This window comes from Nematolebias whitei, chromosome 5 (genome assembly GCF_014905685.2).
Source record: "Nematolebias whitei isolate Nwh7 chromosome 5, NemWhi1, whole genome shotgun sequence".
Lineage (NCBI taxonomy): Eukaryota > Metazoa > Chordata > Actinopteri > Cyprinodontiformes > Rivulidae > Nematolebias > Nematolebias whitei.
In genome coordinates this window covers 21,756,876-21,770,471 of record NC_056502.1, presented here as the reverse complement: position 1 = coordinate 21,770,471, position 13,596 = coordinate 21,756,876, and the positions used below count along the sequence as shown (strand labels likewise).

The 13,596-nt window shown below is 38.0% G+C and overlaps 1 protein-coding gene across 1 annotated transcript; it reads right to left on the bottom strand.

Annotated features, from left to right (window-relative positions):
* Positions 1–2,872: 2,872 nt before the first annotated feature.
* Positions 2,873–7,436, bottom strand: LOC119410303 (the record flags this gene model as incomplete). The annotated part of the gene is given in 11 exon segments (XM_037677215.1): positions 2,873–3,315; positions 3,525–3,652; positions 3,827–3,998; positions 4,106–4,329; positions 4,447–4,564; positions 4,862–4,955; positions 5,065–5,201; positions 5,542–5,687; positions 6,109–6,258; positions 6,461–6,549; positions 7,301–7,436. Coding segments are annotated over 10 exon segments (1,575 nt in total). The 3' UTR covers positions 2,873–2,997.
* Between the last annotated feature and the right edge of the window lie 6,160 nt (positions 7,437–13,596).

Genomic DNA, 13,596 nt, shown 5'->3' with positions numbered 1-13,596 from the left:
TAGATTGTTGCCATTTTTAAACAACTCCAGACAAAAACAAGTGATAGTGATTTACTCAAACACATTTTTTTTTCTTTAGACTGCTGTTAATTTCACATTACAAAGCTTTTTCAGCCGATATATTATGATAATCTGCTGGGAGTGAGACAGCTGGTGTAATATTAAATTAATTGTGATGTAAAGGCTTTTACATGAACATATTTTTGTTTGAACTCTGTTTAGATCAAGGACCTGCTCAGACTGGCTTGTCAGTCGTGTCTTATCTTGTTAAGCAACCACCAAACTAAGATTGTTCCAAGGGTTATCCACAACAGGTAAGATATCATTTGCTCAACAACTTTGCCACTCTTCAAAACATCTGAACTATGTGTTCATTTTTTCAGGGGTAAGATTTTGTTTGTTTTCCAACACATTACATGAAAGTGAACATGCTAAAATCGTTTTAATCTTTCCTGAAACTTCTTGCACAAAATCACAGGAATGTGCGTTGTGCAGTCTTCATTATGTCATCACAATCATCTGCCTCTTTTTAAAATTCTTTTTAGGTTTGTTGTTGACTGTCAGCTCAGTGGTCAGGATGAAACAAGACAGTGACAGCAAGTGACCTGAGGCCTGTCATAATGATTTTCCATGATATCCTCCACCCTTGTCAATTTAGCATAAATTACCAGCCATGAAAGACCTGCTGGCTGATTAAAACCAATTGTCTGGGTACACAGTAAAATTTCCAGAGTAAAATTTACTCAATTTGAAAAAAAATTTACTCTAAAAAAGATAACATTTGGTCCCAGTCTAAATAGAGTAAAATTTACTCTCATGGAAGAGTTGAAATTTCAGAGTAAAATCTACTCTATTTAGTGCAAAAATTTTAATCAATGCCAAGAGAATTTACTCTAAGTTGTTTAAAAGAAAAACTACTCTACTGTATTTTAACTCCAAGTGGAATATAATTTACTCTAAATAGAATTGCATTCTATTCCAAGTAGAGAAAACTTTTAGTCTGACTAAAAAATAATTTTACACAAAATAGAATAGAATTTTATTCCACGTAGTATCAAATTGTGCTCTTAATGGTGTAAAATTTTACTCCTAATTTTATTTTATTCCATATTGTGCAGTTAAACATTAAATTAAATTGTAAAATAGAACAAAATGTAACTTTATTTCACTCACTAAGCAATTTTTTTAGCCATTATACACATCTGAGTTTGTAAGAGTACAATGCATAGACCAGAAATCAGTATTTGAACAGCCATTTTTATTGTTCACAGGAAACAGTATGGAACAATATAAACATTTGCATCTTCATGACTGTATGACACCTGTAAATCAAAAGCTCTGGCACAGAAAAGCTCTTCTACATAAATAACATGAGGTCCATCTCTTGTACACAAAACTTGAAAAGCACTGAAATGCTCATTCAGACACACTGTTTGCAGTGCAAATGTAACAAACAGTAACCTCTCATCTTTCACAACAACATTGTAGATCTTATGGAAAACTGGCATTTCACAAAACATTTCTTTACAAACAACTAAATCTGCACGATACATATTTCCATGGTGTTTGGCCCATTTAACATTTAATACTTTGGTGTTGATTGGTAACTGAAGAGTCTCTGCTATCTCACAGCCCCACTTCAGTACATTTAAAGGCACCATTTTACCTGGTCCAATGGTCAGTCTCTTGTGGTCAAATGTATGCCAACTGAAAGCAATGTGACTTTGATGCTTTAATGCCAGGGTTTTTGTAACATTTTTAAAACTTTTCAATTGTTTTTTAAAGAAATTGTGTTTAGCTTCGTATCGCATGCACCAGCTATGTAGAATTGGGCCTATTTTGAGTATGCATGTAGGATAATGCACCATAAAATGATGCTTTGGGAGCAACTTTTTTTGTGGAAACAAATGTTTGAATAACCTGTGATGTTCGGCAATCAGGTGTTTTAAGAAAATAGTAATGCCTTTTGATAACACTGGTGAAAAAACAATATTTACTATGTGAAGCAACAGCTGCAGCAAATACCAGTGCTGATCATTTGGACAAACTAAGTCTCCAAAGATGAGTGGTAGGTTACGTAGTAGACACCAGGACTGGATGGCATTTAACCCCAAGTCATTTGAGTCTTCTACCAACTTCACTGCAGGTGGTTTGTTGGTTTGTTCCATGTAGCCATAGTTAAAGCTCCTTATTCTCCTGTCTACATCCTTTAATGTTGTGTACTGGTCAACTACATGCAACAAAATCAGCTTCATTTCATATTGTGCCACTCCTTCCAAGATATCATGCATAATATCAACTGAGAAGTTTTCACATGTACTGAAGTACTGTAGTGAATTTAGAATGCATGACTTTTTAAGTCAAGGACATATTCTACTGGGTCTACACGTCCCCAATTATCTGCCAAAAAACGAGTTCTTTTACTTTCAGAATTTAATATCTTGAAAGGATTTTCCATTTTCTCAAAACATTGATCAATTTTGCACTCAATGTCACTTTTGACAGGTTCTTGTAAAGAAAGACTGTTTTTCACAGATTCTTTTGCTTGATTTTGAAAATCATTAACTATTTCTTCCAGGGAAATTACCAAAGAGTTAATTGCTCTTTCACTTACACCTGCAAATTTAAGTTCTGCAACTGCTGTTGCACAACTATGCACAAGAGATTTCTGAAGCGGGACTGTATCAGAAGCAGCACTCATAGAGGGCAAATTTTGACTTTCAAATGTCTCTTCAGTTGTAGATGGGCCTTCACCAGGATTACAAGTGTGTTTATCATGTGCTTTATTGAGATGCTTTCTGAACCCAGAAAATGTGCCATAAACTTGAGCACAACCTGCCTGACCACATTTAAGACGAAGTGTCTTACCAGAGCAAAGTCCGTGGATCAATTTTAAGTGCTTGGTCAGAGAATTAGCATTTGTCTGGTACTTCTTACAAATGAAGCAGAACATTCCAACTCAACTTAATACTGAAACAATCATAGCAAAACAACTATTTAACGCAGCATCCGAGCCCTCAACTCTGCAACCCTAGGATTTACTTTGGTTGTCTCAACATCTATCTCATAAATGGCGGTCTGCAGAAAATTGTACACATTGACCAGATCATGGTCATATGAAGTGCCGAACACAAAGTGAGCTTTAAAAAGCTCATCAAAACAGGCTAGAGGGCCTGGTGATTTACAAGGTATGGCATGTTTGTCAATCACAATGAAGTACTTGTGAATAACGCCCCTCTGAGTCCCTACTGCAAGCAGGTAAGGTTGACGCCTTTCTGCGATGCCATCAAGGTGCCCCTGGATGCTGGTTCCTGTCTGTGGTAAAAACAGAATAAAACATGATTAGTCTTGGGTTTCAAAGAAAACAGGGTTCTTATAGTTAAGGCAAATTACTTTTCAGGACCTCTTTAATGTTACTTGAAATGAAATTTCAGACCAACTTCACAAAAAATACAAATAAATAAAAATAAGTGAAGAATAGGGAATTTTGATCAACATAAATATTCCCTTAGCTGTAACCTTACCTTGACAAACTTCACAAGATGTTCAATGGCTGCTCTGGCTGAGAGTTTTCCTGGTCTCTTCCGGCCATGAGGTGACGGTGGCAGGAGGTGCACAAGAATCAGAATGGATGACATGTCACTGTCCCATCCTGGAAGAAAAGATGAAATAAACATAAGCTAACAGAACTTCTTTGCAACCGTGTTAACACTTCCAGAGGAAGCTTACCAAACAGTGACGGCAGAAGGAGGCGCACTTATATTGAATCAATTTACATAAAATTATGTTACATTAAACACCGTCTTTATAATCCAGTCCAACTTACCATTTTGCACCTCTGTTGTGCCTTCAGCATTGTGAAGAAGGTTCTCAAGGTCATCAGACTGTGTGAGACCACGGCTTTGTTCGAGGACTTTCTGCTTGTAGACAGTGGGCCACTTCTCCAGGAATTTTGCAGAGATGGCTTCCCCAAACATCAATGTAAAATCTTGCTCAACCTGGAGAAGAGATGAAGGTTTTAAAAATCATTTTGTTAAACTTTCTCACGCCCACCTCAATTTAAACTTTATAAAAATAGGTTAAGCTGAAGTGAAGATAAGCATACCAATCCTCCCATGTCCAGGAATCTTGGGAAGTCCAAAAAGATACCAGGTGACTTCACTGGGTCATGAATCATCTTCTGGCGATAGTTGAAAGTCTGTTTCATCTTCCTCATTACAGTTCCTTCATCAGTTGTGTGCTTCATCAGCGCAATGGCTTCAGAACACAAGCTGTCTGTCAAAAGGCAGTCTTCTTCTCTCAAACAGTCTCTGTCAGTTGTTGGTCCCCCTAAAAAAACATTATATGAATGGGACACTCGATCTTAGGATTTAATAAATAAGGCTTGGGAACCTATTGTGCAGTTTGGTTGTAGGATAAAATTTGTACAAGTATAAATACACATACCTGTTTGGGTTTGTGACAGTCTGGGGACCTTCTTTTGTCCATTAGAAGCTTCCCTCTGGACAAACTTCAGTCTCCAAGCCAGATACCCACTCCCATCTTCTGCATTGTAATAATGCTCCTAAAAGTAGGTGAATGATAAATGTTTTTAAAGCTGCGAAAGTAAAGACAACCGTGAATGATAGTAGCTATGATTTACAGATTTTAGTTCCCATTGTTTGAATTACATAAATAAAATCTCTTCACAATGTTTATTCTTCAAGCTGCAGTAGGTCAACACTGGAACAATAAACTCTACAAAAGTTTTAAAATTGGAAAGTTAAAAACAAGTGGCACAGATGCAGGGGATGCAACAGAGAAACATTTTCAGTTCTACTCAAACCATAGCCAACAAGTTGGACTTCTGTTTTGAACTTACATAGCCAAATCTGCTCTTAGGATCAGCCAGGTAAGGGAACAAGGTAATAATACCCTTTGCATAGTCCTCTTTGATACGTCTGGAGGGACTTGTCCTATATTGACACAGAAAAAACTCTGAGCATTGTTAAAGGTGTAAAGAACACCTTCAACAAAAGTAATTGTGAGAGGTGCATAGAAAAAAAAATTATTATTTCAGCATACCCATGTTCACTTGTCATATGTGCAACCAATATCTTGACCATTTCACGCCGTCTGGTGTCGGTTAGGCTTTTTGTCCGCGCATATTCATTGACGATCCTGTCTCCTCCTGGTTTGTTCTTTAGAACATTTTCAATCATCTAAAGTGATGGTAAAAATATAAATCGATACGTTGCAAAAACACTGTACACAAGACAATTACAAATCCTATTTTATTCCATAAAAAAGAGATAGTATTAAAAGAACTATAATAGTTATTAGTGGAATAGTAAGTTATGTTAAAAAGCACAAACAAAACTATAAGAACTTAAATTTTTTGGGAAGTCCAGAGCCTTCTATGCTAAGGATCTGGACTAAAATGTGCAGAGATATGCTGAAGGAAAAAAACACAGAAAGTGGTTTTAAGAGAGCAATTTATATAATGTATTCAAATTTTGTAAAAACTCTATGGAAGTCTGCACAGTAATCTGCATAGCTTACTTGGGCAAGAGAGGTGTCTTCAGCTCTATGTCTTGTTACAGGACTGTGTTGCAATATAATGGTGTCATCGGAGTCCACTTCAGTTTCTCCACTGGAGCTGGTGAAGGAGCTGCTTGCTGCACAGCTTAGCTGATCCATAGGATTATCTAAACATTTTGTTGGTAGAATTAACAGTAGTCAACACTAAAATTGAGAAAATGGTTCTCTCCCAAAAACTTTTTTTATATATAAATTAAGGTCACCTGATGAGCTCTTCTCACAAGAAACAGTATGATACAAACATAGATAACTCATGCACATTTATCTGTGTTCATTGTGATGAACCACTGAAACACTAGAAATAGGCCAAACCGTGAATGGTCTGTGATGTAAGATGTTTCCACATGTTGTGTGAAATGCTACAAAGGTGAACGCTTTTATGATCTCATCCTAGATTGGTGATATCAAATGGACATCAACATGTCTATACTGATCTGGAAAGACATTTCTATCCCTATTGGTCAAACCCATAAGGATGACCAAAAATAGTTCACAAAAATAAACAAATGACACTTTGCAACACCTTACCTTCTGGATGGAGATCTTGTGCTTCACAAATTTCCAGCACACCAAGGTTTGGACTTTTCAAAAGGAGCTCAAAAACCTCCTCATCCACTTCAGTCTTAGAATCATCAGAAACTTTTAAGTCCAAGGTTGGGATGCTGAACTTTTTTGCAGCTATGAACATAGCAAATTATTTATTTATTATATATTTGAACATATGTAAATAACAATTAAAAGACATTATAAATTAAAATTAAGTAAAACAGAATAATAAATCAGAAAAGTTGGTAAAGCACCCATTATGGCAACATTCCCAAAACGTTTTTGATAAACACAATATATGAAAATGTTGGAAACTTGTTTTGTTTGCACTCACCACATTCCAAAAATGAACTGTAAGTCAGTTGGCCTTCAAAACAGATGTATTTCTGTCGATCTCTATGTTTGACACGCACAGCTTGCATCCTGCATTATGTAAAATATGATATTTTTCAATAACAAATTATTATATATTATTCACTTTGATAACATACTTATCGAAGGGAATAAAAAAAATTAAGATAAGAGGTTGAAACTATCATGGGGAAGAAGCACTTGGTGGCTAACAAATATCCTTAATGGGCTCTTAATGAGCTAGGCGCTCTTGAATTTAGCCAATCAACACAACTAAAACGAAAACAAAACCACATCAGTTCCATACAACTCGATGCAAACGGGGTTTATGGACTAAATAGTCAATCACAATGTTTTACTGACAACTTACAGTTTGCATACAAAGCACAACTTTAATTATATATTTTTAATTGCTGCTCTACGTTCAAGAGAAGTTACTAGCATAGCCCTCCCGCGCCATTTTCTGGGCGGGACACATGCTAGCAGAGCTAGCTTCGATTGTACAGCTAGCTCCTCTTTTAAACTCCGTTCCTTAGCTTAAAATAGCAACAGCCTTGACTTATGCAAATAAAAAATGGACGTAGCATTGTACAACACTGATGTTTTTTTTCTGCTTACATTGTTGTAAACGGCTACATTAAGTTAGCTGAAGCACACATGCTAACTAGTTAGCCAACCATGTTAATTCCTCGCTGCACCCCTCCTTCCCCCACGACCACACAGCAGCACGTCATCTTTCCGCTAGAGATAATTAGTGTTAATAATAATAAAAAACAAATAAAACCCCACATGAAATATGTTTACAACCCATTTGGGCACTTACCTGGCACAAAGCAGACCGTCGCCTCCGGTCCAATGCGGGAAAACAAAATGGTGGAAGAAACGAAACTTAACGAACTTCAGTGGGCGTTTTTCTTGTTTTACTCCGATATGATTTACTCTGTTTTTTTCCTCCGATTCTATTGACCAATTGACACGATTTTACTCTATAATGTATAAACATGACTCTTTTAGATGAAAATAATGTTAACTCCGAAAAAATTACTCTTCTATTTTTCCTGTGTAGGGAAGGACAAGGCAACCTCTTTATTATATGATAAACTAAGTTAATGGAAGTCGACAATCTCCCCTCTGGGAAATTGGGCTGACTCTTAATTAAAGCATTGTGTTTCCTCTTCAAGATAGAGCCATCTTTCTATTATTCTAACATGAAATTAAAAGAAAACTTTGAACATGTGGGGCAACAAGCACACACACACTTCCTGTGTGATTTCTGTACATCCTGCAAATGTGCCAGTCAGACGACAGTCACCCTAAACTAATGATGCAAACGTGTTTTAATGGACTGGTTTGTCGAAAAGAAAAAAAAAAGACACTTTATAATTGCACTTAATCTAAAAATGCATTAATCCTGAAAACGTTTCATTTTCACATCTGCAGCTGAATAAAAACAAGACAACCAGTGTTGTTTTAGCTTTAACTGCAAGAACGTAACAAGTTCGACTTACTCTCGATGACACAACAGAGAAGCAAACATTTCTCTGCGCTGCGACGCTCGCTGGCTTCCTCCACCCACACTTGAGAGGTGACAAGCGTACACCCGCACTTCCATTATTATCCAACACAACAAGAATGCCTGCAGGAGGATAATTACTGAAACTTGAAGAGCCACGGTTAATCCTAAGTACTTCACTTTGTATGACTGCCTTGCCCGCCTGTCTCTTAGCCTGCCGCTCACACTGACAAAGTGTGCGATGTTGAACTCACTGGAGGTAAATAAGAAGACCTTGTGGCCCACAGATGTAGAAGTCAAGCCAATATAAGCCATCGCCTTGCTTTATGAAAACATCATGTGTTTGAAACACAGATCTTTCATCTCGAGCAACCTGACAAGCAGTCTGGGACATGAAGTGCTGTAAAGGTCACCTCTTCTCAAACAGTATTTTTTCTTTTTGTCTCCCTCATTTATTTAATTGCATTGAATATTTTCTTTTTTTTTTCTGATCTTTCAAAGTCGGGTTCTCTGGAAACATTATGAACAATATTATCTGTCTTTGTAGATAGTTTTAACCTTGGAGAGAAAAAAAACAAGTTTTTACTTCTGACCATCTTAAAACAACTTCAATCTAAATAATTTCACAGTGAACACTGTAAATCTTTACATCACTTGCAGTTCTGCATTACATGGTGAACACCCATCCATCCATCCATCCATCCATCATCTTTACCCGCTTCTTCCTTTTCAGATTGCTGGGCTCACTGGTGCCCATAACCATCACTATGCGAGAGGCGGGGGACACCCTGGACAGGTCTCCAGTCCATCACAGAGACACATTCACACTCTCACTCACATCTAGGGACAAGTTAGAGTTACCAATCAGCCTAACATGTATGTTTTTGGTCTGTGGGAAGAAACCGGAGTACCCGGAGAAAACCCACGCATGCACAGAGAGAACATGCAAACTCCACACAGAAAGGCCCCCGGCCGGGATTTGAACTGGAGCAACCTGCTCGCTGAGAGGCAGCAGCTCTACCAGCTGCACCACCGTGCTGTATTACATGGTTATTTACATAGAGTTTAGTGGCTATTTGCAAACATCATTAGCAGCAGCAACTAGTAGCTATAATGTAGCCAGGAAAGCTTTCTGCAGGAATATCCTAATATTTTATGAATTTTTCATATACTGTATTTTTCGAACTATAATTATTTTGCTCAATAAGCAAAATAATTTCATTTGGACAGATTTTTGATCGTTGTGTATCACATAAACTTGCTTCGAGGTCAGTAAGCACAACCAGCATTAATACATGAGGCTCACTGTCGATTTTTGAGAAAATTCAAGGATTTTAAGTGCGTCTTATAGTCTGAAAAATATGGTAATTCAAAATTAACAACAATGTTAATATATTTAACGTATTGTTTGAACGAACCACTTCAACATTTTTTTAAACTGGAGTGGTCTGAAGATGGTTTTGGCCTTTATTGGACTAGCCATTATCTCATGAGTTGAAACTTTTTCTCCTAACTGAGGTTCATCAAAGAGCTTTGCAAGAAACAAGACATTGATTGTTCATAACTTTTCCACAAACTTCACTTCAAAATATCTGAGCTTTTTTTAATTTTTTTATTGTGGTTGAAGTTTAAACACCTTTAGCTCATGGCTGTTTTCATTAACAACATATTTGCTAGTTTCTACTCTATACATCTCTGAATAAACTCAGGACGGAGAAAGAGAGTTTTTTTTTCTAACCAGATTGACAAGCTAACATTTTCAACAGTGCAAAGATCAAAATAGACTGCTGCCATCGTAAAACAACAAGAGCTTCAGGTCTTGAATGTTCTTTACAAACCTTTATTTTTTCAAACAATTTCACATTACACCATTATTTACATGTAAAAGCTATTTGCAAACGCAAAAATCTGCAGCGACAGCTAGCTGTAGCACTACCAGGGCACTCTCAGCAGACGTATAATATTTCTGCTAAACTAAATGTGCAATTCAAAACTAATATTCATCTATATTTTTAATGGCTTTTTGCACAAACTGCTACAATTATTTAGATTTTTGAGTTGTTTTAGAACAGCACAAATCCACTTACAGGTCTTGGACCAGCCATTTTCTTATGAATCCAATATAAACTACTTTCTGTTTTTCTACACTGGAGTTGTTCATATTTAAATCTACAACAGGGACGATATTAATTCTTCATATCATTGTAATAGAACCACACATCAAAATATCTGAACTACCCCTTTTAGAGCAGCCTTTTGATAAAAAGTGGGAAAAAGTGGTTAGTTTCATGAGCTGACGGTGGTTTTTAAACCTCCTCTGGCTGCAGGTTTTTACTGTCAGACATGCTGTGACTGACGAATGCTGAGACTGATCATTACTAACCTTTCCTGACACATTTTTCAAGGCAAGACCCATTACACACCATCCACTGTAATTCTCAGTGTATTTGCCATTTAACATGCAATCATCTTAATATAGGGAGAGAAATTATTGCCATCCAAATTATACCACTGACATCATAAACCATCAACAAATGTGAGCACAGTTAGGGAGCGTGTCCAGCAGAACAACTTTAAATTAAAGCTTTCAGACAGACTGATGGGAGATTTGATTCTATAGGACTGTGTTTAAAAAAAAACATAGAGACTTTTGACCTGTTGGTGGTGATGCCCAGCTTCTTTGTTTTGATTTCTGCTGCTGTCACAGACAACAGTAAAGCAGGGAAAAGTTTTAGTCCAGCTGCGTTCATTCAACCTCCCGTCCTGTCCTGCCCCACAAAAGCCGAGAACAGCTGGCTGATCGATATGCCCGACAAAAGGCTTCGAGGTTAGAGCAGTCAAAAGATTGTTAACTAGCCAATTTATTTGCCAGACATTTATAGCATTGTTTATGGTTCAGCGCACCCCTTCAGCTGGGCCATGCTGCCCACCTGTGCTTGGAACACTCTTCGAGCACTCTCCACGACCTCAGGGGCACAATGGAAGATAAACAGATTTGGTGGTGAAATGCAGGGATGAGATGGGCAGATGGATCTGAATGCACTGGAAGTGTGCATTCCTGCAAATGCATGCATCTGTACAGTAAAAGTTTGTGTGCACACAACACAAGGCGGGCCCCAGACTGTAACACATGGCTGCGCTGCCGCCACTCTGGCTCGGGTTGGGAGTTCTCGCACAGGCTGGCAGAGAAAAGGAGAGACCCTTTCTGTGGCTCACCCAGGCGGAGAGGGGCTTCCTGCACATCTTTTGTCACACCATTTGAGCCCTTGTGTCTGTGGCTGCCCTGCTCCAGACCCACTTGGCAGCCACTCTGCAGACGGACATCTGCTCTTTGCAACCTCCTGGTGGAACAGAGAAAACAACAACAAGCACACCCTCCTTCCATCCATCCATCCATCCATCTATCCATCCATCCATCCACCCATCCATCCATCCGTCCATCCATCCATCTATCCATCTATCCATCCACCCATCCATCCATCCATCCATCCATCCATCCATCCATCCATCCGTCCATCCATGTCAACATTAAAAAAGCACAATCATAATAATATTCCATGCCATGTCTTTGCTGTAAAAGATGGCGTATAATTGCTGATGAGCCTAAAGTAAATAAACCTTTGCCTTACCTTTAGAGAAAGATCCCTGACAGAAACGCCCTCAGATTATCAGTCTTTTTTTATATTATTATTAAGAAGTATAGCTCTGCATGGCCTTTTTCTCCAAACAACAGAGTGATTCTGCAATATATTGAACGGACTTTGTTCGTGCTCAGCGGCCCAGAATAACTCGGTCATTATGGTGGCAAGAAAAAAAAAAAGGGGGGGACAGGTTTTAGAGTTTGATTTCATGATGGTAATATAGTCCATGTGTGCAGGAGAAGGAGGAGAGAAAAAAAGCCTTCAAAGGGGGAGGACATCTGTTCAGTGCGGCTTACAGTTACAGCCGAAAGGACCAACCTGCGCGCGCCATCTGAGCTCCAGCGCAACAGGCAGCAACCAAACTTCTATTTTATGTCTAACTATAAATGTGATCTTGCAGATGGGGTGAATAATCTCCTGCACCTCTGGGGGCTTCAGCAGCCATGCTTCCTCCCGGGGAGTTATCACTGTGACCTTTGACACGAGTCCTGCTGGTACGATCACTTAGTAATTTGTCACCAGAGGGCAACATGCCTCCTGCGCTTTAAATGCGTAAAAGTCACCACTGCGCGCCTTTAAAAAAAAAAAAAAAGCCTTGCCATTAATATAAACAAACTAATAAATAAATAAATAAATAAACATGAATTTAAATAAACGATTAATTGTTTTCAGCTAAATAACGATCCATAATTTAGATGCGTTTCCAACATTTGCGCGCACAATCAGGCGCATGAGATGGAATCAGGGGACCTGGGAGTTCTTCCTAATTGAACTGCCGGTGTTAACATGGCGCGGAGTCACACCGGCGGCACGAGAAGCTGTGTTTGACTCGGCTGAGAGCCAAAAGATACCGGGAGGAGGTCAATCCGAGCTGCAGAGCGCGCGTAACGCTTTACTATTACACCTCCGGGTGCTTCTAGATATTATTTTCAGTTTGAGTTCTTATTTTATTTTTTATTTATTGTGTGTAACTAAATTTATGGGAATAAAAAAACGAACAGAAGCAGTTACATAATCCAGCAGACGTGGACATTATGGATTATTAGGAGAATTTATTTACCTCGACGCACGCATGAGGTGAGAACGAGCACGTTTACATACATTTGTAAAATAATTGACAGATTTTTGTATTTAATTAAATTAGACATATGCTGCAAGGTTGTTTATTAAGATTTTTTTTTTTATCATTGTCAACCTGGTGAGGATTTTTATATAAAGTGTAATCAAGGGAATAATTCTGTTTTTATCACATTTTATTAAAAGTGTAAATTAAAAGAAAGAACAGTTAAAAAAAAAAGAAAGAAAGAAACTGAAGGAGAAGATGCAGTTGTCCAGTCCTGGAAACACGGGGATTAATCAGATCGACCATCTATCACGCTGTGCAATAAAAGGAAGAGACATGGGTTAGGCAGATGATGTGATGAATAATCCCTGGTCGTTTTAATTAACTTTTCCCTGTCCTGTAATGACCAAGCTGGTCAACAGACCCGGTCAATAAGCATGTTAATATCAAACAAATAAAAAAATAAAAAAAACCTGCAGATGATTAAAAACCTCCCGCGTTATTAAATTTGAAATTCAAATGAAATTTATGCTCCCAGCGCACACTGCATGTTAATAGCTCCAATAGACAAGGTTCAGCACGCGCGTTTTTTATTAAGTTTAGTTTAGTTAAATACAAATTCTTATTATGTAACACCAGCTTCCCTTATTGAATTGTTTTTATTTATTTATTTATTCACGTCAATTAGATTTTTCACCAACAAAATGCGCTCATTTAAACTTCCTCTAAATGTTAATATTTGTTATATTTTATTTTGAAAGTCACCCACCTCTCATCTACTGTTTTAATCTAAAATAACCAATAATGAAATGAATGACCCCCACCCCCCCCCCCCCCCCCACCCACCACCCCTCCACACCCTCACTACCCAACAAATATCCTTCCACACCCGCTAACAACAC